The 27,763-nt window shown below is 40.5% G+C and overlaps 2 protein-coding genes across 4 annotated transcripts; one reads left to right on the forward strand and one right to left on the reverse strand.

Moving 5' to 3' along the window:
* Nucleotides 1-10,590: 10,590 nt before the first annotated feature.
* MMAB (metabolism of cobalamin associated B) lies at nt 10,591-15,934 on the reverse strand. 2 transcript variants are annotated; one of them, XM_042477330.1, is made up of 9 exons: nt 15,703-15,933; nt 14,164-14,228; nt 13,855-13,948; nt 13,698-13,755; nt 13,355-13,427; nt 12,580-12,677; nt 12,360-12,424; nt 11,802-11,861; nt 10,591-11,669 (listed from the first exon to the last, which is right to left on the reverse strand). In XM_042477330.1, exons 1-9 carry the CDS (start codon nt 15,810-15,812, stop codon nt 11,582-11,584), a joined length of 711 nt encoding a protein of 236 aa, XP_042333264.1. In that variant the 5' UTR covers nt 15,813-15,933; the 3' UTR covers nt 10,591-11,581. The 2 variants fall into 2 exon arrangements, with proteins under 2 accessions (XP_042333264.1, XP_042333265.1); XM_042477331.1 differs by lacking the exon at nt 12,360-12,424 and having other exon boundaries at nt 15,703-15,934.
* A 2,332-nt stretch (nt 15,935-18,266) lies between these two features.
* Nucleotides 18,267-27,076, forward strand: GGCT (gamma-glutamylcyclotransferase). Of its 2 annotated transcripts, none has more exons than XM_042477375.1 (5): nt 18,267-18,394; nt 20,553-20,736; nt 21,218-21,363; nt 24,643-24,778; nt 26,904-27,076. In XM_042477375.1, the coding sequence occupies exons 2-5, from the start codon at nt 20,569-20,571 to the stop codon at nt 27,048-27,050; spliced, it is 597 nt and encodes a 198-aa protein (XP_042333309.1). In that variant the 5' UTR covers nt 18,267-18,394; nt 20,553-20,568; the 3' UTR covers nt 27,051-27,076. The 2 variants fall into 2 exon arrangements, with proteins under 2 accessions (XP_042333309.1, XP_042333311.1); XM_042477377.1 differs by having other exon boundaries at nt 18,344-18,537.
* Nucleotides 27,077-27,763: the final 687 nt, after the last annotated feature.

The raw sequence follows: 27,763 nt of genomic DNA on the forward strand, positions 1-27,763 counted from the left end.
GAAACACTTTCTTTTTTTCCTTTTGTTAAGCAGCAGATGAGGAAAGGAACACTTCATTGTTAACTGTGGTACAGTCTTACCTATTTTAGGCAGTGTGGTGTAGTGGTTTGAGCGTCAGACTAGAACTATGGGAGACCAGTGTTTGAATCCTTGCTAGGCCACAAAAACCCACTGAATGACCTTGGTCATACACTCTCAGTCCCAGAAACCCCCATGATAGATTCGCCTTAGGGTTTCCATAAATTGGACATTTCTTGAAGGCACAGAACAGCAACACAGAAAGTGCCCCCAAATTTTCTGTATGATCTGTTATCTATGTTAATGCAGAGGCTCTTTTATAAGCCAGTGACGGTGGATGGTTACATCTCTATTTGTTTTTGTATCTAGCTTTGGAGATGTGAATGACAGTAATCTTGCTCTTTTATCACATCCATGTTGACATTTCCAACATACGTAATTAGCTGGAACAAGACTCAACTACTGGGAGAGGTTAAAATCTTAATTGTGTAGTATTGTGGTCCCACTCTAAGGGCAATTGCCATACCAAATCTGAAGCCAGCACACTGGCCTTGCATTCCTATGCTTCAGCAGCAAGAAAATCAGAAACACACTAGCTGAAAAAACATTTTGTGGGGAACATTTTGAATTTATTGGGGGGGGGGGGGGTGAAAAGAAAAATTGGAGTGGAGTGCCCTTGAGTTTTGGGAGCTACATCTGCTTGTGACCTAGGGGTGTAGTTTCCCCTCCCCTGGCCTAGACCAAGTTGGCTGGGTTCAAGTTTGAGAAATTATTGGAGGCCACATTCTACTCTTAGACAGGACCTAAGTAAGATGGGATCAAATTCCAAAACATTTTATCTTGAAAGCTTTACTGCCAGCAACTAAACATAAAGAGATGTATTTCAATCTCGTGTGTGTGTGTACAAAATGTGGACTACCATTGGGAAGGGACTATAGCCACTGCGAAACCTCAAGGCCAGAGCAGGATGCCAAGAGGGCCAGGTTAGACTCTAGACCTTCAGGTTCCCTACACCTAGTCTCTATATTCTTACATTGCACATACCTGAATGAGGATCCTCACTATCCTTGTTGTAGGATGTTCAGTTTCAGAATTCACTTGCTGTGAAAGATAACATGTTAAATATTCAGGGGTAGATGTGTTGGCCATTTAAACAAATACAAAAATCCATCAGTGATATACCTTTATTGGCCAATCAAAATGCACAATATACTTGTTGCAAGCTTTCAAAGCTCACATTATTTCTTCATTGGGTAAGATGTTACAAACCAAACAGGAGAAAGAAAGAAAAACAACGTTAGTCAGATGCCTGCATGTTGTTTCAGTCCTTAGTAAAGATGTTATAGTGGGGAGGATAATACATGTGCATTCTTCTGACATCAGTGACCCTTTGCCTTGGCTTCTATTACACACACACACACACACACACACACACACACACACACACACACACCCCTCCAGTGAATGGCAGTCCTTCCTTTTAACTTTGCCAGCGCATGATGAGGCCCTACCCTCCAACTAAAAGTTTATGGTAAATACGGTTGCCATTTTTTGCAACTTGTATTCTTACCATTTCCCACTATGGTCATTAACACTGCTATCAGAAGAAAGAATGTGAGCATCTGTCCTGTAAAACAAGACGTTGAAGAGTAAGGTACTGTAGGGTTAATTATAAAGGCTTACATTTACAGAAAGTCAAACCTCCTGCATTTTATGATTGCTTTGGTCAGCCAATCTCATAAGTGAAGCATAATCATATAAAGTAATGATTCCTTGAAACTGCTAGGAGCTCTGGCAGCAACAGCAGCCTAATAATAATCCTAATTGTGATCTTTATTAGGGATCTGGGGAAAAGATAAAACAGGAGATTGAGTTAAAGTGACAAATAATCAGGCATCTTATCCATTTATGGAAAGATTTTCAAGGATGGAACACTCATCTGAATCCACTGTATAAGAAACTCTTAATAATGTTTATGATGCTGCTGCTCTTAATTAAGGCAATTAGAATGTAAGATGTTTAGAAGACTCCTTTCAAGAAAACATGGAGCAGAACTCACTAAAACACTCTCTTCTTCCTTGATTAGGAAAAGAGGAATCTACAGCCTTTCCCAACCTGCTACCCTCAAAATATAATGGACTGTAAATGTTGTATCAGTTGTATCACAGAATGTCTATTCTTTACGACCTAGTTGTTGTTGTTGTTGTTGTTGTGTGCCTTCAAGTCATTTCCAACTTATGAAGACCCTAAGGCAAACCTATCACAGGATTTTCTTGGCAAGTTTATTCAGAGGGGATTTGCAATTGGCATCCTCTAGGCTGAGAGTGTGTGACTTGCCCAGTGGGTTTCATGGCTGAGTGGGGATTCAAACTCTGGTCTCCAGAGTCATAGACCAATGCTGAAACCACAACAATACATTTATTATGTATTAATTATTAATTACACCAACCTCCCACCTTTCCTCCAATGAAAAGGTGGCTTTACTATCACAAAAATATTTTCTTTTCATATTGTTTTATTTGTTTTAGTAATTAAAACATGACAAAGAAAAAAACCACACATTTGTACAGCATTCCATTACAATACTTGAAATAAAGACAACATAAAACATAAACTTACATCTACACATTCATTATACATTCATTGTAGATTCATTACTTCCTTGTTACCAACTTTTAAGAAGTTTTTCATTATCCATAATTTTTTTAAATGAAGGCTATCTCTAAATGAAATTGTCTTACTTTCCTGTCTTTTTCAAAGCATTACTTTCGCCAGTACTGTATCTATATATGCATGTCTTTCGATATCTAATTTGAAGTACATTTTACATTTGTTTCTATCCTGTTCTTATTCTGTTGTCACAAGAATCTTTTGAGGTAGGCCAGGCTCAAAAGGTCATCCAGTGATTGTCAAGGCTCAGTGAGGACCAAAACTTGGATCTTCCAACTCCAGTCCAATAGTCTAAAGTCAGGGTTACTCAAACAGGGTTCTCTGGAACCCTTTGGTTTCCTTGAGGTCACTAGGGGATCCACAGGAAATGGTGACTTAAAAAAAGCTTGAGCTCTATAATAATTTTATGCAGTGGCTCTCTATAATTTTTATACAGTAATTCCCTGAAACCTGAACATTATTATTTCAAGAGCTCCTCCAGGGTGAAAAGGCTGAGAAATAACCCCCACATCCATGCTGGCTTTCACCTAACAATGCTGTAACAGTTCTACGAATTTACATATTCCTCCAGTCAAAATGATGGGAGAAGGGAAACTGATCTTGCCAGGAAAGGAGAGGAGAGGAAAGGAAAGTTGTTCAGAAGAAAATGTTACTGAATGGATGCTACAGGAGAGCCTAGGAAAAAAGCATAGGGAGCCTACATGGGTGCTTCCCCCCTCACCTAAAATTTAATTGGGAGAAGGAAGCTGCTCAGGCATCCTTAGTAGTTTTGTTTTTGTAGAATCAGAGTGACACCTAATGGGTATAAAGTCTCATTACATTGCACATTGTACATTGGTTTTCATCTAACCCTTGGACTGTGTGACATCTGTGGTATTTGTAAACAGGGCTGCAAATGTTCTGTGAACAAGAAAATGGAATTACACAGGAAAAAAATGGCTTCCCTCACAAAGGTAGCTTTTTAAATTCCACACAATGCGAGGAACAGTGCATTGTCATATCCTGTGACTTCCTGGGGATATCTGTAGCCCCATTTTCAATGTACAAATCAGGAGTCATGTTTTCTAGATGCTGGGACAACTTGTTGTTGTGTATCTTCAAATAATTTTCAATTTATGGTGACCCTAACTCCTTTTCAAATATTCCCCTAACACCTCTCTCACAACTAAATTCCAACTATATTTCAAATTGTGTTAGCTGTGTGCAATTCAGGGTGTAGGAAAACAGAAGGGAAAGTATTAAGCTATTTTCAATATTCTCTGCTCCAAATTCTATCTTCAAAGCAGAGGCATTGCTTGGACTAGTCTCCTGGGCTGCATCCACACTGCAGAAATAAGCCACTCTGAGACCTCTTTAACTGCCCTGGCTCATCTGGGAATTGTAGTTTGTTGTGGCACCAGAGCTCTCTGGCAGAGAAAGCTAAATACCTCACAAATCTATAATTCCCAAAATTCCATAGCACTTAGCCATGACAGTTAAAGTTGTGTCAACCTGGATTATTTCTGCAGTGTGGATGCAACTAGTGCACAAGGATAAAGAAGACTATTATAACAATCAACGGAAAGAAATAGAAGGAAAAATTAGAAATCTCTTCAGCAAGATAAGGGAAATTAAAGGGAAGTTCAAACAAAAAGTTGAAATGCTATATGACAAGAACAGGAACACACTACAGGACCAAGAAGATATAAAAAACGCTGGATGCAGTACACAGAAGAGATTATATAAAAGAGATTAAAATGTGAAAGACACATGAAATGAAGAATCATACGAAGATGAACCTCAAATTCTAGTAAGTGAAATGGAAGTAGTATTAAGAGAAACTGGGGAAAATAACAGATGATATACCAACTGAACTACTGCAATCCACACACACAGAATCAACTCCAGTGTTAACTAAAATACCAGCTAACAGATTGGAAATGCTCAATATACATCCCCACCCACAAAAAAGGGGACACAAGAGACTGTATCAACTATAGCACTGATCTCCCACGCGAGTAAAAATACTGCAACACAGACTCCAACCATATGGAGAGAGAAATCCCAGACATACAAGTAGGGTTCAGGAAAGTAAGAGTTACTAGGAACCACATTGCAAACATAGGATGACTAATGGAGTGCACCAAGGATCTCCAAAAGAAAATCAATAAGTGCTTTATAGACTATAGCAAAGTCTTTGGCTGCATCAATCATGAAAAGCTATAGAATGCTCTCTGCTAAGAAATCTATACTCAAGACAACAATCCACTGTCAAAACAGAATATGGAGAAATGGAATGGTTCCCAATAGGCAAAAGAGTCAGGTAAGGTTGCATATTTTCACTATACTTGTTCAGCTTGTATGCAGAAAATATCCTACGAAGAGCAGGGCTAGACTTAAAGAAGAAGATAGGAGGAAGGAACATCAGCAATCTAAATCTAGATATGCGGATGACACAATATTAATAGCGGAAAGCATCACAGACTTGGAACAATTCCTGAGGAGGGTCAAGGAAGAAAGTGCAAAGTCAGGCTTGCTGCTGAATGTAAAGAAAACAAAAATAATGACCATGGAGGACCTACATAAATTCGAATTAGACAATGAGGAAATTAAAATAGTTAAAGATTTTCTGTACCTTGGACTGAACATTGATCAGAACAGAGACTGCAGTCAAGAAATAGGAAGACTAGGAATGAGAAGAGCAGTCATGAAAGAGCTAGAGATGATCCTAATGGTTAAAGATATACAACCAAGCACTAAAGTCAGAACTGTCCAAGCCATAGTATCCCCAATCACTATGCATGGATGTGAGAGCTGAACTGTGAAAAAAACAGATAAAAAGAAAATAAATTCATTTGAGTTGTGGTGTTGGAGAACAATGCTGAGGCCGTGGACAGACAAAAAGATAAACAAATGGGTCCTTGAGTGAATCAGGCCAGAAATAACCCTGGCGGCCAAGATGATTAAATTGAGGCTGTCATACTTTGGTCACATCATGAGAAGGCACAACTTATTGGAAAAAACAATACTTAAATTATGGCATAAAGATTTAAATATATTTATTTGGCAAGGAAAGAAACCAAAGGTTAAATTTAAAATCTTAGAAGACTGAAAAGAAAGAGGAGGTTTAGGAGTACCAAATTTGAAGCTATGCTATGAAGCATGTTGCCTTGGTTAAAAGATAGGGTGTCTCTGGAAAATAGCGGACTGTTAGAAGTAGAGGGAGAAGGATTGTATTTTGGTTGGCACTGTTAGGGGCAAAACAGGCCACCTCTTCCAAAGGCAGATTGGGGCCGGGGCAACCGCATGCTGCGGCCCCAATCCACCTTGAAGCCAGCCATCCTTTTAGGTTCTCCATCTCACTGCCCAAACCTCTTGCCAGGGTTGGAGTCTGCAGTGGAGTGCATTTGGTCAACGACAGAGGGATCTCCCTCCTCCACTTGCGCCTCAGTTCTCTGGTCTTTTACCCTCTGGCTAAAGTAAAATATTCTCCAGACATGCCTGGGCCTTCTTCTTTAATGCTGGAGTTGGACTTATTTGTCTCACAGCACAGCTTCTTGAACTGTCACTCCCTGCCTGGCTTTTTTCAGCAGAAAAGGTTAGAAAGATGAAAGGACAGAGCAAAGGCTAAAGAACATGATTGTTTTTGTAGGCAGTTGCCAAGGAGGAGAAAACAGACCATAAATATATTAAAATAAATAATGTATTTAAGACAAAGTAAAGGAATAAGCAAAAAAAAAAAAAAAAAAAAAAGGGGGGGGGGGAGACTGAGGGACGGTGGGTTTTCTCTCTCTGGTAGTGGCTCCCTTCAGGTCTGTTTCCTGCCTATTTGAGCAATGAAAGGGAATCAACCCATGATAGGATGTTTTCACCTCCATCACTGAAAAATTATCTTTACAGATAGGATTTGCTATGATCTTTCCTACATAAACTAAGGGTCAGAGCGCTCTTATCTTAAGAGTCCCCTGTTACCTTCGTACAACTCACAGAAAATGAGTTAGGTTCAAGAACAAGAAAGTCCACTTGCATTCAGGCTGAAAAGATCTTTTCATTTATTAAGACCAGGATACCCAGAATATTAATCAGCTGATCAGTGACACAGCAGAAGAAATGGTGTGTTATTTGGAATCAAATGGACAAAAATGGGAGAAGAGAAAAGAGGCCTGATGAACATCCTGGGGGTATAAGTAGAGGGTGAAGACAGAAGGCACTGCCTTAGACCGGCCCTTCAGGGCCATAAGGCTTCAACAAAGAAGGATCAGAGCTCCTCTTGAGACTTGTACAGTTGATGCACCCAGAACCACAAGGCTATTCTCTACTAATTGAGCCATGTGGGAAGAGGAAGTCTATGAAATGCCTGATCCTGTACTATTTATGGATTTATAGGCCAGATCAACCAGGACTTTGAACTGTGCCCAGAACAGAAGCCTAGAATTTGAGTTATATGTAGTGATGTAGTGGAAGAAAGACTCAAAATATTGAAACACCAAGACTTTTTGAATAGTGAAGACAATGAGGTCATTTGTCATACTCTCCTCATGCTTGTTCCCTATGTGTTGATATATATACACATACACACTTTGGGCAGATTAATCTTGAGCTTATAGTTAAAACAAAGGATGGGTTCCACACTCCTGAACCCTAGCATATAATGGCAGCGCCATCATGGTGGCCTCCTGTCCACATGGAGCCACCATGATTACGCACACGCTGCCCAGAGTCCGTACGTCACTGGCAGAAAGTAGCATCATGGTGGTGCCCTTTCCCCTTTACAGCTCTGCCATGATGCCACTTTTTCTGCATGTGCATCATTGTTGCGCCATTTGGTTGCTGCAGCAACGATGTAGCGCAAAGAGGGATGGTGTTTCGCCATCCATCTGTCGAGGGCCATAGTCCATAGAACAGCCTGCAATTTTTACTTTCCTGTAAGGCCTGGCAGGGTATTATAATAAGCTTCAAACCGTGCTACTACACCACTGATGATATGATCAGTGAAGCAAACTTCAGAAATAAGCATGGTTAAACACAGCAAGACTTTGGAAAGACATCTCTGCAGAACACATTTGTTGTTGTTACGAGCCTTAAATTTGGATTGGATTTTCTTAGTAAGATTTATTCAGAGGTTTGCTACTGCATTCCTCTAAGACAGAGAAAGTGACTTGCCCAAGAAACAGATTACAACAGTCAAATTAGGATGTCTGTTCAAGGCTTGTATAAGGTAGGTAGTCCAACAGTCCAGATGGGTGAATTTAATTAGTTGGGAGTAAATCCCACAGAATTCATTGGGACTGACTTCTGAATAGACCTACCTAAGACTGTATTATAAATGATGTTTCCTTTAATGAAGTAGCAGAAGTGTCAAAAATTAAAAGGCTGTAATAATCTAAGTATTAGCAAATTAATTTTGAACTGGGAGGCATTACTCTCCTCAATTTCTGAAATATAGCATGATAAAATTATCACTTGCATGTGGATGTTGGCTTCGTAAGCTAACAGGAGTTTGTTGCAGCTGACAATTTGGCTAATTGTCCATGCATGAAGACTTTCTCTTAATTGGATATATGATTATTTTTAAACAAAAATCTTCTCATACTAATTGCTCCTCTCTGCTTGGAAAAATGTCATTCTGTAAAGCTGTTCTCAAAAAGTTGATATGATGGTAATGTCAATTGCTGGTGCCAGAATTTAATCCTATTTGCAATGAGAACAAATTGAGTACAAATTAATAAAGAGAGCGTAATGATTAACATTGGTGTATACAATAATGTGTGAAATCATGTACAGAGCAACTTTCTAGAAGTAGCTAGCTGCCAAGTTAAATCTGCAATGTGCAGCAAACATATGTATACAAAGGAACACTTTTAATATTCCTTACTTATATTTTGGTTCAAAACTGGCTTCTGCGGGGATCTGCAAATAATGGATCAGTCATTCCTGGCCTTCAATGGGTCACAGAAATGTTTTAGAGCTTTATAAATATACTCCAAGCAAACTTAGAATCTTGCTTTGGAAGAACATACTTTGAATACCTCGGCTCATTTGGAGCTAAACACCTTCGTTATAAAGAGATGTCTTTTGTTCTTGTCACCCTCCTTTTCTTTCTTTTTGCTACCACAACAGCAGATTCAACAGAGATTATGTGGGTCTCAAAAGTCAAAAGATCTGCACATTTCCAACCCTCCTTTAAGCAACAGATCTCAAAGTGTGCAAAATTCCTGTTCAATTGATTTGTGAAGAATAACCATAGGTTCACATAGCACTGACACAGTAACCAAAAATCAGTTTCTCATGTGTTAATATCAACACTTTATTTTCTATGTTATTTACCTAATACTATCCATATGTGTACCTCAATAACTTCTTTTGCTGTGTTTTGCTAATCATTTGAATTTATTTGACACAGTACATAAAACTGTCAAGCTGTCTGCGCGGTCATTCCCACTTATTGCTGAACCGGTTTCTGTGACCGAATCCAGAAATCGGTTCAGGAATAAGCGTGGTTCCCACTATGTTTGCACCAGAACAAGAGGAGAGGCACAAAGGTAGTGGGAAAGCCCGGCCATGTCCCCTATCACCTGCCCCTCTTACCTCTCCTTACCTGAGCCATTGGCTTCTCCTCGGTCTTTTGTATCCTCCTTCGGCTTCACTGTGGGCTTCTTCCATGCAGCGACCTCCTTAAGCTTTCCCACTCAGCGACCTTCTTCCTCCGTTCCCAGCCTCCCCTTGGCCGGGGAAACAAGGAAAGAGGTCACAGGGAAGCCAAGGAAGCTGTGTGACCTCTTTCCCCAGGTTCCCTGGCTGCGGGGAGGCCAGGAACAGAGGAAGAAGGTCACCAAGTGGGGAAGCTTGGGAAGGTAGTTGCCAAGCAGAAGAAGCCCACAGGAAACCGAAGGAGGACACAGAAGGCTGAGGAAAAGCCAGAGGCCTAGGTAAGGAAAGGCAAGGAAGGCAGGGAGGCCAGTGACAGGGGACATGGCCGGGGCCCTTGCAGCTGCCCCCAGCTGCCGCAGCCAGGCAGATTCGAACCCGCCCCAACGGTTCCCACTTGCGCTGGGGGGCAGATTCAAATCCGCCCTGGTTCCCACTGGGCTGAATCTATTTGTTTCCAAATAAATCGATTCAGCCCCAGAAGACCCTGATTTAACCAGCATCTTTTTGATGTGGGTTAAATAGGTCAAAACCATGCCCCCCCTTTTCAAATCGCTTCAGTGATTTGAATTTAGTGGGAACCATGGTGGTTTGAACCGGATCATTTCAAATCTCAATCTGGTTTAAACACAAATGAATCCAGAGCATCACCAACAATACTAGCTAAAGACCTGCCATTACGATGGGGATGAGGTGCCTGATGTACTGCAAAGACTCCTGGAGAATGACACTTGACATTTCCTGCATAGGCCAAGGCTATCAAGCATCAAAGGTGGGAGTAGGTCTTGTGATCATAGAAACAGCACTATCAGATACCATGCCTCTCCTAAAGGATCAAACTCATAAAACAAATGCAAATCTCCAAGGTGGGGGTAAACGTCCTCCCAGCCCTGGTGATCCTGCTATTCTCAACCACTGAGAACCCAGCTGCTCCTATGCGCACAGACCCATTCTCAGTTCTGTATGCCGAGCACCACAGAATGGTGAGAAGCAATGCGTGCTTAGGATCTTTGTGCCCTGCTCCCAAAATGCCAGACAAGGTGGCAACCACAATCCCCTTTCAACCCACAAGGGCATCTGCCTGCCACACAGCTGTAATTCCTAAACAGCGGTAACCTCTTCAGTGACTAGGCTGCCAAGCTTCTCATGCAGCAGACATGAGGTAAAGCACAGCATGTAACCTTAGAGAACGGAACAGAACAGAAGAGTGATTAAAGAAGAAATTGTCACAGACCAAGGCACAAGAAATTTAAGTAGAATTGGGCATTTTACTCGTACTAATAGTAATAATTTTATTAAGACTTTTGAAATGCAAGTTGAGTCTCTATCTGGAATTCCAAAATACTCCAAAATGCAAAATTGCCCACATGGGTGACTGAGATACAGTGACAACTTGCACAAAATTATTTAAAATATTGTGTAAAAATTTTACCTTCAAGTTATGTGCACAAATTGTATACGAAACATAAACATGATTTCTGTGTTTCTACTTGAGCCCCATCTTCAAGATATCTCATTTTAAGCAGATGCAATTATTCCAATTTATTCCCAAATATTCCAAACATTATCCAGAGGGGTAGCTGAGAGATAGTGACTCCTTTGCATTCTGATGGCTCAATGTACACAAAACTATTTAAAATATTCTGTATAAAATTACCTTCAGGCTATATTATGCATAGGTTGCATATGAAACTTAAATGAATTTTGTGTTTAGATTTGGTTCCATCTCCTAAGTGTCTTATTATGTAGGACCCCCGTGAAAGTGGGAAAAAATGCTTATTTTTTTATCTGAGAGAACACATCTCTAGGAATCTCTAAGACCTCCAGCACTACTCTATGGTCAGCGTCTGCCAGAGGACCATAGAATTGCACTGGAGAACGTACAAAGGCCTAGAGAAGTGTTCTCTCTAGGTCGTCCAGTGCAACTTTTCGTGAACATTGACCACAGAGTTGTGCTGGAGGACCTAGAAATGGCTTGAAGTTTGCAGTAGACGTTGACCATAGAGTTGTGCTGGAGGACCTAGAAATGCCTAAAGAAGTGTTCTCTCTAGGTCCGCCAGCAAAATCTTTGGTGGATGTTGACCAGAGTTGTGCTGGAGGACCTATAAATGCCTAGAGAGAACATATCCAGAGTTAGTATTCATTTTGCCCCAGACTGAATATATATTCAATATTTTGAATACTGTGCAAATTAATTCTGGTGCATGTATTGCTAGCAACATAGATTTAGGTTCTTCCAAACCCCCTCCACGTCAAAATTCATATTTTACAGTTCTGTCCGTATATATATCAGCTCTTTCTTTCCTTCACGGTGGGCAGCGTAGCGGGCCAGAACGAACAGGAAGTCGCTCAGCCTGGGGGGGAAAGGGAAATATAACTCATACAGCCACCATTTTGAGAGGGATCGTAGAGGAAAATGGCTTCCAATCGCCATATTGTAAGGGATTGTGGGTTTTTTCTGGCGCTGAGAGAGTGTGACCTCTTACCTGTTGAGATATTTGGCCACGTTGGCATCTGCTTCCCCGGCTTTCACCAAAGGTACAACGCTGTGCGAAGGAGGAACAAAGAGAAGCACATGTAACTCGCACCCAAGGCAGTCATACATAACATTTCAGCTGATTTGAGCCCATTAGAAGCCATTTTGAGAGGGATTGTAGATGACATTTTGAGAGAGTTCATAGAGGGAAATGGCTTCTAGTGGTCATTTTGAGAGGAATTGTAGAGGAAAATGGCTTCTAGTCACCAATTCGAGGGGGAATGAAAAGGAAATGGCTCTCAGTCGCCATTTTAAGGACGTGAAAAGGAAAATGGCTCCCAGTGGCCACTTTGGGAGGGACATGAAAAAGAAAATAGCTTCCAGATGCCATTTTGAGAGGGTCTGTAGAGGAAAATGGCTTTTAGTCACCATTTTGGGAGGACGTGAAAAAATGGCTCTCAGCGGCCATTTTGAGAGGGCCCAAAGAGGAAAATAGAGGTATATGGGGTAATACTGGTGTGCAAGTGTGTGTGTGTGTTCACAGACTTTTGTCACACCTGTCACTCACCGCCGCTCAGCCCTGCGACAGACGGCCCTGGAGAGGTGGAGCGCAGCGCTCGTTTTGCCCCCGGACTAAAACAGCACCGAAATGCGAAACGTGACAAGTTAGGAACACTGGAAGTGGCACGCATGTCGAGCCAGCAAACCTTGGCCCGACTAAGCTAGTATTGTCAACTTGAGAGAGTATGACCCAGTGGGAGAATCACACCCAGGACTAGCATGCTTACAGGCAAAATGAACGATTGCAACGGTGGAAGGAGGTCGGTGTATTTGTCAATCCAGGATTCCAGCTCCAGGATCGGCTTCTCGTCAAACCAGGTTCGTTCTGAGGAGGAGGAGGAGAAACGTAGTTTAAGTTAACTAGGATTGAATCTAAGAAAGAATCAGGTTCAAGAAATGCCCAGAGCAACTCTGAGCATGTTTAGAGTGCTTTTGTATGGATGCATTGATTTATAGACTGTGCAGAGCTAAGCAAGTTGGAGCACGATAGAAATAAGTAGAATGGAAATAGTAACAATAATTAATTATTAATAATAATTTGAAATAATAATAATAATAATAATAATAATAATGATTTATAGACTATGCAAAGATAAGCAGGTTGGAACATGATAGAAATAGGTAGAATGGAAATGGTAATAGTAATAATAATAAATTATTAATAAGAATTTTAAATAATAAAATAATTTAAAATAATAATAGAGAGAGACAGGGCAAAGGTAAGCAAGATAAAGCATGACAGAAATAGATAGAATGGAAATGATAATAGTAATAATTTAAAATAATAGTAACAAATGTTTGTGTGTGTGTGTATATATAGCTAAAGATGTTACAGCATGATAGAAAAAGGTAAATGGGAAACACTAAATACCACGAAATTGTTTCAAAGCCATACAAATGTTTAGAAAAGATAAAACACACATCTGAATAAGAATTTGTTTCACCATTAAAAGATTACAACACGGCGGTTCTCAAATACATACAATATTCTTAATTATTTACTCAAGTGAGACTCCCTAGCTGAAGAGACAGGCGTTGCAACGTTGGCACCAGCATCTTGAAGCATGCGCTGGACCTGCAGAGAGGAAGCGAAAGGGGCCATATTTGTAACCCATATGGAGGTTTATGTTTAAATCCTAGCATTGGAAGGGACTACAAAGGTCATATAGTCCAACCCACCTTCTGCCATGCAGGGATATATAGGATCCTAGAGTTAGAAGGGACTGTTAAATAGTCAAATAGTCCAATCCTCTTATGCCACACAGGAATACATACAATCCTAGAGTTGGAAGAGACTACTAAGGGTGATAGAGTCCAACCTCCTTCTGCAAACACAAACACATACCTTGTGGAGTTCTTCCACAAAGGAGTGACCCCCTTCTGATCCAAATTCTGCGCTCAACCTGGAGCAAAAAAAGCAAAGGAGTCACACTCTCTCAGCCCACATGTGGACAAATTTTGGAAAATTTCAGGTTTTCGGATAGGGGTTTTTTGGACTTTACCCTACGGCCGAACTGAGTTCATCCAGAGTCCCCAAAGCGTCGAAGACCTGGTCATCTTTGGGCCTCCGTTCTCCAGTAAATGTGCTGGAAAATCCTTTTAAAAAAACATTATTATTATTATGATTATTATTATGTTTCTGTCCTACTATTTCCCCCAGATTTCCTAGAAATAATTCAGTTTTGACACCATTTTAACTACCACGCCTAAGGAATTCTGGGATTTGTAGTTTGGGAGATACTTAGCCTTATATTTCAGAGACAGCTATTCTATTATTATTATTATTACTATTATTAAGTAAATATTAGTGCCTTTGTCTCCCGTTTTGGTGTAAATCTTGGGGATTTTGGCTGTCTTCCTGAGCTTGGAGTCTTGGCTGCAAGGGAAGAAAAGATGGAAAATTGTTAAGTTGTTAAACGATTTTTCAAACATCGCAACCTTTTTTAAAAATTTGTTTTAATTTTCCATATTGAAACCGTGAGCAATTTGTCCGGTCAAGTATATTCACATTCCGATTTGCATTTTAGGTAATTAATGTTTTGCATAGTGTATATATATATGTGTGTGTGTGTGTATTTATACAGTACACATATACAGTTGGTCCACCACATTTGCGGTTTTGGCTTTTGTGAACTTGATTATTCCTGGATTTGTTTAATATGTTCTCTCTAGGAATATCTAGCGCCAACTCTACTGTCAACGTCCCCCAGAAGTCACACTAGAGGACCTAGAAAGCCCCAGAGAAAACACTTCTCTAGGCGTTTGTAGGTCCTGCAATGCAATTCTATGGTCGACGTCCAACAGATGTTGGCAACTGGCAGATGTTGACCATAGAGTTGTGCTGGATGACCGAGAGATTCTAGAGAGAACACCTTCCTTGGCATTTATAGGTCCTCCAATGCAATTCTATGGGGAAGGTTTGGCAGATGTTGACCATAGAGTTGTGCAGGAGGACCCAGAAAGTCCTAGAGACCTGTGCTCTCAGAGTAAAACAAATAGTATTTGCATTTTTTCCACTTTCACTGGGGTCCTATGGCCCTAACCATAATTATATATATGTGTGTGTGTGTGTGTGTGTGTGTGTATTACATTATATAATATATTGTTGATATAAAGATAATATATATAATATAATAAATATAATATATAATATAGTATAATATAATCAATATAATTTATAATATGTAATGATGTATCATATTGTTGTTATATTATGTGTAACATATATTATAACCCTAACCCTAGTTATATATTATACATAATATATTAAGAGTATAATATAATATATATTATATTAATATATATATAATTATAATATATATTTAATCTAATATTAATTATATAATAATATATCATTTGATATTTATATTATATTATGTATAACTATAGTTAGGGGTATAATATTATATATAATATTAACATATAATGTATATAATATATAATATAAATTATATAATCTATATTTCATATAATGTATTATATATATTATATATATATATATATAAAGCATATATATATATATGAATATACAAAAAAGTTTATAAAAGTTTATCTTATATATTCTTTTATAATCTTTTTTCTATGTTCTTTAATCCCTGCATCAGATTGACTTTCTTCACACCGATGTGAACCAAGTTTTGCAACCCATTATTATTATTATTATTATTATTTATATCTCACACTTCAAAAAAGAAATTGAGACCCAAAGCAACTTAAAAAACTGAATTAAAACAGTGCAACATTAAATCTTCACTCATTAGAATAAAAATGCAAATAAAAAAAGGCAAAATCATTTTGCAGAGACCCTTTTTGGGGGGTATCTGTACTCTGTACATGCTCAGAGGACCCACCTGGGTGGCTCTCCTTGCTCTGGGCCTCCCACTAGAGACCTCCTGGCCCCCCATCCGGCGACCACGACCCTCTTCAGGTAGCTCCGACCCCAAAACCCCACAGCAGCCATTTTGAGAAGGAACAAGGAAAGGCGAAAGCGCGTCCACTGACAAAGTTTGTCCCTTCGCGGCAGCCGTCTTTATCCTCCTCTTCTCGCTGCCGTCGCCCAGTCGCTCGTGATTCGGCGAGAGTAAAAGGAGGCGTGGCCCGCGGCGCCTCACGCTGCTTCTCTAGTGTTGTGATTGGTCGGGAATGGAGTGGGCTGGGCGTGCTTCTATGCAAATATCATGCTTCTCCAGTGTTGTGATTGGTCGGGAGTGGAGTAGGCTGGGCGCGCTATCTATGCAAATATCATGCTTCTCCAGTGTTGTGATTGGTCGGGAGTGGAGTAGGCTGGGCGCGCTATCTATGCAAATATCATGCTTCTCCAGTGTTGTGATTGGTCGGGAATGGAGTGGGCTGGGCGCGCTGTCTATGCAAATATCATGCTTCTCCAGTGTTGTGATTGGTCAGGAGTGGAGTGGGCTGACCATGCTTACATAGGTGTTTATCAGACGAGCTCTTAAAGAGGTACTATTCCAGTGTGACTCCTCTAGCTGCCTCCTGTTGCATGCTGGGATTGGCAGTTTTAAGGAGGGGTATTTAGAATTCTCAGGCAGAGAAGTTCAGCTCCTTAAAACTGCCAATCCCAGCATGCAACAGGAGGCTGCTAGAGGAGTCACACTGGAATAGTAGCTCTTTAAGAGCATAGTGTGATAAACATCATAGATTGCTGAGGCTGGCCCCGCCTCTGTGCAAATATGCTTTTATGGCCATCTGTCATTGGAGATGCTTTGATTGAGAGTTCCTGCATGGCACAAAGGGGTTGGACTGGATGATTCTATGATTATTATTTATTTATTTATAAATTATTTATTATAAATAATTAATAATAAATAATAATATAAATAAATTATATTATTTATTATTATAATTATAATAAATAATTCATTGATAATTTATTAATATTATAATATAATTTATTATTATTTATAATTATTTAATAAATAATATAAATATATGGTTTATAATAATAAATGATTTATTTGTAGCCCGCCCAATCCCAAGGAATCCGGGTGGGTTGTTACAGCAATAAAAATACATAGAGAATACAATGAAATTCAACATTAGCCCCTTCCCTAACCTCCCTCCTGATACTAAAATTACAATTATATATTTATAAATAAAATATAAACAATTAATAATGAACAAAGGAGCATACTGCCAGGGAAATGGGTCAAGGATAGCAGCAGTATAAATGCCTCAGTACCACCTTCTTGACAATAACTGGCCTAAACTAACATTGGGCCATTTTGCCCTGCCTTCTGACCTTTCTGACCAGGGTTCGAGTCTCCGCTCCGCCAGGAAACCCACTGGTGACCCTGGGCAAGTCCCATGCTCTCAGCCTCTTCTAGACAGGGCCACAAAGCCCGAAAAACCCACAGAAAGCTATGGATGCCGGCCATGAAAACCTCCGACTTCGCATCAGAGAGAGACTGGCAAACCTCCTCTGAAGAAAGCCCCAGGATAAGTCTGTCTGAGGGTTGCCCTCAGTCAGAAATCATGACTTGAAAGCACACTACAACAGCAGCAGCGTTTCTGCAGAGTTGTTGAACAAGTGTTACTTAGTGGGCTTGTTGTTGCTGTTGTTGTTCTGTGCCTTCAAGTTGTTTGTGGTTTATGGCAAGCCTAAGGCAACCCTGTCTTGGCCATATTTCTTCAGAGGAGGTTTGCCATTGCCTTCCTCTGAGGGTGACTGGTTTGTGATGGTTTAAAGTGGAGGTCACCATGAAACCAGGAGCAGAGCTGTAGTTGTTGTTGTTGTTGTGTACCTTCAAGTTGTTTCCAACTCAGGCTACTCTATCAAGGGGCTTTCTTGGCAAGTTTCTTCAGAGGGGTTTGCCATTGCCATCCTCTGAGACTGAGGCCCTCCTTTTCCAGGACATGTCCTCCATTTCAACCTTCTGTCCAGGAAGAATTCCAAAGCGTCCTCCATTTTGAGCATGGCTAAGCATGAATGTATATGAATGGGACAATTAATGGGATGTATTTTAATCGTATGTTATGTTTTATTTAATGTTGTGAGCCGCCTTGACCCTATGGGAAAGGCAGCATATAAATAAAACTTTATCATTATTATTATTACTATATTATTATATGTAGGCCATTCAAGAAAAATGCAGGGCACTGCAAAATAATAGCCAAGTATATTTCTATTCCAAATAAAGGCTAAAAACACTCATAGAAGTGCATGCTTCTTTGTCCTGCGCAGGACGGAGGACATTTTGAGATTTCCCTTTGGCTGAAGTGTAGGACGCGTCCGGGAAAAGGAGGACGCAGGGAGCGCAAAGGAGAGAAAGGCAAAACAATCAGCCTGCTGCCTGCGTGAGCTAAGAACTCTCGACTGCGCCTGCGCAAGACTTTCTTCACAGCCAAAAGGGGGAAAGGAGTGGAGGCTCTGGATCCTTTTAGCCAATCAGAAGCGGCGGCAGCGCGAGCCCTGGCTCTCTCAGCCAATGGGGTGGCTCCGCTGAGAGTGTTGCGGGCAGTGCTCTGCGAAAGAGGAGGTCACTAGAGGGACGCCTGAAGTGAGGAAGGAAGACCCTGCCTCAGGTCTGAGGGAAGGAGGAGAGGGGTCGTTTGGGGCCCAGAAGAAGGGCCAGGACCCCGGGGGAGAAGGCAGGGAAGTGGGCTCTGGCCTGGCAAAGGGGCTTCTCTGGGGCAAGGAGACCAGCAGGCATCCTCCTTTTCCCAAGGTATGTCCTACATTTGCAGCCTTCTGCCCAGGAGGAATTCCAAAGGGTCCTCCATTTTGAGCAGGACTAAGAAGCATAAATTACATTTATGTTGATGTTTTCAGCTTTTATTTTGTAATGTCCTCCGCTTTTCTTGCAGGTCCTACATTTTGCTGTGCCTTATCCTCCTTTGCGGTAAGGGTAATCCAGTCGCCCCGGTCTGGGGGAGAGAATGGTCTGTATCAAGGGAAGTCATGGACAAGGTGGCCAGATGTCCTCACTGCAAAGGAGGACAAGGCACTACGCCATGGAGCACGTTCAAGACGAAATGGAGGACATGACAACATGTAAAAGCTAAAAACACTCACATAAAATTAAATTTGTGCTTTTTAGTCACACTCAGAAGGAAATGTGGGACCTGTCCTGGAAAAAGAGGATGTCATGGAGCACCAAAAAATCCCTCAAAACCAGGGGCATGGGGCAGAGGATGAGAGGAAATATGCCATAGATCCTTTCAGTCAAAGTGCATAGGTTTGGATTATGCGCGTGCCCCATGCGCAGTCAGAAGCAGCACTGATAGAATAAGGGTCTGCAGATTCAGGGGTGTAAAAAGTGAGCTATTGAGATCTTAGATCAGACCAGGACTCTCCTTGGAAGCAAAGAGGATCAAGCTGAGACTGTCGTACTTTGGCCACATAATGAGAAAGCACTAGAAAAAACAACAATGCTAGGAAAGATAGAAGGCAGAAGAAAGAGAGGAAGGCCTCCTCGAACCAGATGGATAGACTCAATCTATGGGCAAGGGCTTGCAGGATCTGGGCAGGGCAGTGGAGGACAGGGATTCTTGGAGATGTCTTATCCACATGGGAGGGTAGCTAACAACAACAAAATGCTACTGATATGTGTATGTATATCACATCTTCTGAGGCATCCAATAAACCTTAGGAACAGAACTACAGCTGGCCCTCCACATTTGCACATTTCACTTTAGTGGTTTTGATTATTTGCAGCCAAAGTACAATATGTTCTCTTTAGGAATCTTTAGGTCCCCCGGCGCAGCTCTTCCAGAAGTTGACCATAAGGTTGTGCTGCAGAACCTAGATGTTTCTAGAGAAAACACTTCTCTAGGCATTTGTAAGTCCTCCAGTATGATTCTGTGATCAACATCTGGCAGATGTTGACAGCAGGGTTGCACTGGACTGCCTGGAGATTCTTGGAGGTGATCGCAGGTAAAGAGAATAATGCTTTTTTTAAATTACCCCAAACACTAGCGAATGCGGGACTACTGTATTGCTCTTATGTCTTCTAGTATCAAATGCAACCTCAACTCTGGACAGGATACAGTTCCAGAACAAATATTCCACCCTTAAGATTAAGAGCTTCTTTGAACCTAGCGTTCCACCCAAGGCCGCCTAGTTCTGAAAATTCCCAGCTCTGTTTCTCTATTCAATGGTCTGGCTGCTGCATTTAGGATTACTTGAAGCTTCCAAACTTAGTACAAGGGTAGCCCCAAGTAGACCGCATTACGTAAATTTAAACGAGAGGTTACCAGCGCATGTACTACTGCTTCAAAGTCCTTTTGGACTTCCTTCTCCATGAACTGTTTTTGTAAGAGGAATTCTGCAAGTAGGTTGTTGCTTTCAGTGTAGAAGTGCATGTACCTTATAAATAATTTTTGGCAAATGATTGGCCAGAATATCTCCAAACTGTATGCAGATGTGGTGCTTTACGTTGACCATGCTCCTAAAACCTGGCCACATAAAAAGGCAGAAAATCAGCCAAAGTAGTTCAGCATCACTTAAACAGTGTTTTTGAACTCAGTAGTGTGGGTTGTCATTTGGAAATTGCCCCCCTCCTCATACGCAGCATCTGCCCCTGCTGCAGAGAACACTACAACAATAGGGAAATAAAATATGTTATTTTTCCTTCATAGATTCTGGGTGGGAGTAAATGCTGGGCTACATAAGGCTATCAGCTCCATTCTATCTTACTTTCTAAATCCATTACTAATAAACACTGCTGTTTTCTCTGAATAGGGCTCCTTTCTAACAGATGGACAATTTACAGACCTGTGCCTACACCAGACTGGATAGAGATTTGGATGTGCAGAACTGCCTAAATGGAACCTTCCTGTATTTTGCCTACGGTAGTAACTTGTTGCGGGAGAGGCTAATGCTAGGAAACCCATCTGTGGTTTTTCTCACACTGGCGCATCTTCTGGTTGGTATTGATTTAATTAACTTCTTTTAGATATGCTAAGGACATCTGTTGTGCTAAGCTGGGACTCTTGCATGTAGCAGATGTGTTGTACAACCTTTTGCTTCAATTGCATTTTCTTCTGCAGATTCTTTTTTACAAGGAAAGCCATTAACAAAGTGTAGCCTTTTCCATTTGATACTTGAGCATCAGTACCTCTGAAAAAGTTTGCTGTGATGTAAATATTAAAATATGGGGCTTGCATGAATCTTGGAATTATGGTTCATCTCAGCTTGAAGTCTGTTTCTTTTCATGCTCCTAGTTCATTTCCCCCCTATTTCACGTTTGTCTGTAAATTGAATTTTAAATTAGACATATGGTTGAAGAATAACATTTCTTCCTCCAGTTTTGTGGTTTTAACAAACACGTTTTCAAATTAAGTGCTTGGCATTAGAGCTAGAAGTGTATGCATTGAGATTAATCACTTTCCTCTTTTAATACATAGGATTATAAAATTGCTTTTGGCTCTTATAAAGGCATACCAAGTTCATCTTGGCATGGAAGTACAGCGACTATTGTTTATTCCCCTGGTGATGAAGTATGGGGAGTAATATGGAAAATGAACACTACTGATTTATGTTCCCTTGACAAGTGAGTAACTTTTGCAACTTTTTCTCAATTTACTGAGGAGCTATCAGGATTTTGTTCTGAAAGTTTCATTATGGGGTATCAACATTTTGCCAAAGCCATTACCAAAGTGAAAGTCAAGCTCTTTCTGGCCTGTTCCAGACTGCCAAAATAAAGCTGCTTCAGGTCTCTTTGGAGGTATGCTGTTTAAATGATGCATGCATCCTAAGTATCCAGAAGCTGCACCAAAGCTGCACTCCAGTGCTTAGGAATGGAGTGTGGCTTTGGCGTGACCTCCGGACTCTTAGGACCCATGCATCAATACCTCCAAAGAGACCCAAAGCAGCTCTATTTTGGCAGTCTGTAACAGGCCTCTGTGTAATGATCTTGTGTGCCTTCAATTTCTGACTTCACTTCTGATTTACAGCAACCCTAAGGTGAACCTGTCATGGAGTTTTTGTTTTTGTTTTTTTGGCAAGTTTTGTTCGGTGTGGAGATTGTCATTGCCTTCCTCTGAGGCTGAGAGTGTGACTCATCCAAGGCCACCCAGCGGGTTTCCATGACCGAGCAGGGATTTAAAATCTGATTTTAGAGTCCTAGTCCAAAATCCACACCAATACGCCACACAGGTTCTCTGTATAATATGAGACGATAGTGTTAATACATTATACTAAATTGATAAAGTTGAGATTTTATGATGTTTTAACAAATTTTATCACTATATCAACCTCCAGAGCCCACAGTTTCTCTTCTTATTGTTGATACAACTGCTTAATTGGCATTCTGTGTTTATAACAGAGCTTCATTTAATCAGAACTGGGCTTCATCTTTTGATTCTGACTGTGAGAGGAGCTGACACAGAACAAGAAATTAGGAGAAATAGGAGGAAGTTTACCCTTCTAATAAATATGCAGCCTAATGCAATGATTACTTAGATATAAATTCTACTGATAAACTGGAGTATCTATAGAGGGAGTTTTACATCATCTAAGTTGCAATTCTACACATCTAAAAGGCTTCTGGTTGGAGGACTCTCATCCAGACTAGAATTTGTTGTTTTTTTGGCACTAGGAGATTTTGGGAGATACAGTCCAAAAAATAATGTTTCTAAGGTCTTGTCCAAACCATTCATAGGCTGGTAGCCATTGTGCTTTCTCCAATCAAATCAGAGGTCAGGGAATTAGAAAACAAAAAAGACAATAGGAACAACTTTTGAAAAGGGTTCCTCACATTGCAGGAATTTAATTTTGCCATCCTGTCTTGGCACAATGTTAGTGCATTAGAAGATCCTCAGCATCTCCAAATAGGAACAAGAAAGAAATGGAACTTGTGATGTGACTTCTTACAAGACAGCTTCCCCTGCTCCCAAATACATTTACTGTACTAATATTGCCAGTATGTACTGTAGTGGCAATCAGAACAGATCTCCTCCTTGTTGTAAATTGAAGGCAAGAGAAATATATTTTTTTTAAAAATTACATATGAAAGAGACAGAGAGAGCGAAAGAATGGGGCAGGTTTTTGAAGCATGCAGTTGGGCCCAAAATGTCTATCGGAAGGGGGGAAATAAAGATTATGCTGTTGGGAAAAATGAGAGGGGAAATATAATCAGGTTACGTATATGCACTTATTAAAAGCTGGCACACATGGCAAAGAAGAGATGTAGCACATCTCATATAGCAGGGAGAGTGCATGTGTTTATCACATTTAAAGCAAATTGTTTAAAGTAGGTTAAAACAAGCATTCCTTCCTTTCTTCATCATCAGGCCTTGTAAATACTCTTTCAGCACTCCTCAGGCCTGTCTTGCACCCTCTGTTCTGTCTTCTTCAGCCATTGCAGAACAGCTGGTATGAAGTCCAGGTAAGATAGTGGTAGCAGCTCAGGTTTGATGAGTTTTAGGTCCTAAACACACTGCAGAAATAATCCAGTCTGCGATTGCTTTAACTGCCCTGGCTCGGTGCTAGAGAATCCTGGAAATTGTAGTTCATTGTGGAACCAGGGCGCTCTGACAGAAGGCTAAATTTTCACAAAACTGCACTTCCCAGAATTTCTTAGTATTGAGCCAGGACAGTTAAAGCAGTCTCAGACTGGATTATTTCTGCAGTGTGTTTTGGACGATAGTTATTGAATTCAGTGAGAGTTTGCTACTGTGTCCCTGCTGGACAGTGCCAAACTACTGACTCCTGTGGAGGAACTGAGATGGGTGTAAGCAAAAACAAAAGCATGCTTTGTGCCTGGCTTTTTTCAAAGATGAGATTCTCTCACAGAGCATTTGTACAGTGGAAAAATCTGTTTAATAAACCCCACTATTATGACTTGGATAATTTTACTTAGCGCATTGAGTGTTGGACTATCACTCTGGAGACTAGAGTTTGATTCCTGGCTCTGCTGTGAAACTGACTTGAGCAAGTCATGTGCTCTCAGACTCAGGGGAAGGCAGTGGCAAACCTCCTTTAATATTGCCAAGAAACCCCCATGATAGGTGTGCCTTATGGTTGCCATAAGTCGGAAACAACTTGAAAGCACACAACAACAATTTTTGCAAATGCTACGGAGAGCTTACTGCATATTCTGAGAATTCTCCAAGGGCATGTACACATAATTTGACAGATCTTGAGAAGCAATCTTGAGGTGTAAGCCAGCAGACAATTTGGTATTTGCTTACCTGGGCAAGAAAAACACTTGAAAGGAAGTGAAAAGATCTTGAGGAGGTGGCTGTTCTTCCTTCCAGGCAAGTGTGATGCTGTTAATGGCCATTTTCTTCTGACTTGCTTCTTGAAGAAACTAGCTCTGTAGATCGACTCAATTCTGTGTGTATTTTTCTCTTTAGCTTGGATTATAATATTATGTGTGATACAATTTTTAGATGGTGTGTGATACATGTTTTTAGACAACATTAGCTATGTAGAAATTATGCTGATTCTGATGCCATTCAAATGGGAGGCTAGGGAATTAGCAGGACCATTATGTGACATAGACCTAATATGGCCTGACTAATGAGCAGTTATCTAGGAATGCTGTGTAAAATCCCACATCATTTTTTAACTCGTTTCGTTTAGTACTGAGTTTTGGCAACCAGCAGCTCAGAAAGCTCTTAATGTGAAAGTAGGCATAGCTTCACAAAAATGAACATTGCCAACATTCTGAATTTCAAGAACTTTTTCAAGGTATTGAAAAAGGATAGTACTCTCTTTTTTATGATCCAGTATTTTATGGCGCCTTGCTTTTTTTAAAAAAAGCCTCTTTAAGAAGTAAACTGTTAAACTAATTTGATTTGAAAAAGTATATCTTATTCTATTTCAGACAAGAGGGAGTTGAAAATGGTATTTACATCCCAATAGAAGTTAGTGTTCATTCTCAAGAAGGGAAAGTATTTAAGTGTCGAAGTTACCAAATGGATAATTATGTCGATGGGCTTCCTTCTCCACACTACAAAAAGGTAAAAGTTTTGTGTGTTTGTGTTTGTTTGTGATTCTAATGAGATTATGATGAGGGGCCTGAGTCCTTAACCTATAACAAGATTATAACACTATATAAATTAGTGAAAAAGAAATGAGAGTCAGGCATGCTGAGTTAGACAAGCACTTGTAACGTGTCCAGCTAGTGGCTTGCTTGTAGCCTCTTCCCTTTGATATCATGAATGTAGACAGATGGCTTATCTGAAAACTTGTATTTCTAACAGGATTCTCAACCTAGCTTTCATTATACTTCTGCCTTCCCTGGTACTATACCACCGTGGACTGATTTTGTGGTCCCCTTTGCATAAGAGGACTAGTTTAAGAACCTTCTTGGATTGAACCTACGTCCAGCGTATGTTGTGAGCCCTTGTGTAGGGTCTATCTTTAATTTATATCTTTGTCCAGTAATTTGCTGATAAGTGCTTTGTGTGTATTAAGCAGCACAGCCTCGGTAGGAGTTTGACATAAGGCTTACTAGGAGGGTCTCCTGTCCATGTGGTTGGGGGAAACTAGGAAGAGGGTGCACAATATTTGGGACCTGTTGGTTCCTGTAACTCCTTCCTGCTTACAGGAAGCATTATTGCCAACGATGCAATAAATGGTGAGTCTTCACACCATCACAGTCCTGAGCAGGATCCAATCTGAAATGAAGAAAACAAAAGCGTAGTAGCCTCTCTTTTCCCTTCTCTATATTGTTGGCTTTCTACCCAGGTGTTTAGAGGTGTGGAAGCTGCATTCAAGCACTTCTGGAGGCAGATATTAATACACTCTGTATGTGTTTGAAACCAATAGCCTGCAAGATCTATTAAAGCTCCAAACTTCAGTCGTGTTCCTGTTTGTCTAGAATAGATAGGTAGACACCTAATTGAACATACGTACAGTCTGCAGCATAGTAGTAATAATAATAATAATAATAATAATAATAATAATAATAATAATAATAGGTTTTATTTATATACCGCCCAATTGCTGGGAATCCGAGCGGTTTACAACAGAGGGGATAATAGACAGTTCCCTGCCCTCAGGCTTACAATCTAAAAGACACTACACAAAAGGAGAAGGGAATGGTGAGGGAGGGAGGGGATCAGGTCCAGCACTCTTCTCTCCCTCTGAGGCCTGGACCAAGGCAGATGGACCGGAGGGAGGGCTTTTCTCCTTCAGCTAGCCCTGATGGAGATGGGCCAGCCTACTCTCCCCCTCATAGGCCGAAGGATGACAGTTATGGAGGAGGAGCCTTTTTCTTTAGACTAGCCCCTGATGAAACTGGGCCAGCCTACTCTCCCCCTCATAGGCCGAAGGATGACAGTTAGGGAGGAGGAACCTTTCTCTTCTGGCTAGCCCCTGATGGAACTGGGCCAGCCTACTCTCTCCCTCAGAGGCCGGAAGATGACAGTTAGGGAGGAGGAGCCTCTTTCTTCAGGCTAGCCCCTGATGGAACTGGGCCAGCCTTCTCTCACCCTCAGAGGCCGGAAGATGACAGTTAGGGAGGAGGAGCCTCTTTCTTCCGGCTAGCCCCTGATGGTACTTTGCATGATTTTGCAGGTACTGCATGATTCCAAGACTGAATAACTTACTATATTTCCTGATTAATGCATTTAAATGCTCTCAGTTTTACAGATTGTTGAAGAAAAAAAAACATTAAAAAACAGAGCTATGTACAAAATGATGAAAGCAGTTCCACTCTTATAGTGGGGCTTTCTTACCTCCTTGTGCTCATTTTAAAGCCTCTCCTATGGTTTGAGGGCCCTCAGGAAATGCCTGGGATGTGGTACAGGACATTACATTGGGAACAGAGAATTAGCAGAATCAGTTCAGAAACAGCTTCTAAAAAGCTTTCCCTAAGAATCCTATGCTTGACTATTGTGGGAATCCAGCATTAATGTGTAAAAGATGGCTTGTGCATAACATGGCAATGGTGTGAATGGCCAGAGCTTACAGCACAGAGAACATTATGTATTGTCTTCTCCACTGAGCCAGTTCATACAATGTACTGTCAGACATCCAACATCCAGAAATCAACTGTAATGTATTCATCCTGTTTTCACTTATTTTAATATGTAAGTAAAAGCATGGCATTTTAAATCCTCACTGTTTTTGTTCTTATAGGTCATCTGTATGGGTGCCAAGCAGAGTGGTTTGCCAATGGACTATCAGAAGAAATTGGACTCTATAAAGACAAACAATTATGAAGGACCTGTACCACTGTTTGATGAAATTGAATCTGCTCTCAATGCATCTGAAGCAACAGAATAATAATAATAAAAATATTTTAGAATGTTTTTGTTTCTCTTTATCATTTTCTCTGAGTAATTTTTTTTTGTAATGGAACATTTATTTTTAAGAATGAGGACAAAATTACCCCCATTTGTTCTTTTATATTCCTGATATTCCTTTACAAAATGTATTGTCTTTATTCAACAGCTGGCTTCTGTCTCTGCCTCCACAATTTATACAACAAAACCAAAGTGGTAATAGCTCATACATTTTGTTTTAATTTATGAGTGTGTCTACACCAACTCAATCTGTTGTTGAAAATAGCACACCAGGTTGGTTTTGTCTTCCTTCTGGATCCTGGTATACATTTTATTTCAATGGACAGCTGTCTTCTGTTTTCTTTGTCATGGCTAGAATCTTTACCTTATGTTTTCATCATTGTGCCCCCCCCCTCTGCTTTCTGTTTAAAAATAGTTAAAAAATAAATTGTTTTCACCACAAATATTTCAGGTACTATTTTTACTGTGATTTTCTATGTGCAGAGTGGAATTGTGCCTGACCTTTTAAAACAATTCCAACTACTTTATGATCTGAAGGAGATTTTTGTGACCCTTACCATTATACAGTACACCCAGACTCTGGGAAATTACTTTTGGGAGGCAAAACACTGGGAGTATCAATAAGCATAGAAGTAAGACTTCACACCATCCAAATTCAAGGTGCTTGAGAAAAAGGGATGTCCAAAGAGTTAA

Source organism: Sceloporus undulatus, chromosome 6 (genome assembly GCF_019175285.1).
Source record: "Sceloporus undulatus isolate JIND9_A2432 ecotype Alabama chromosome 6, SceUnd_v1.1, whole genome shotgun sequence".
Lineage (NCBI taxonomy): Eukaryota > Metazoa > Chordata > Lepidosauria > Squamata > Phrynosomatidae > Sceloporus > Sceloporus undulatus.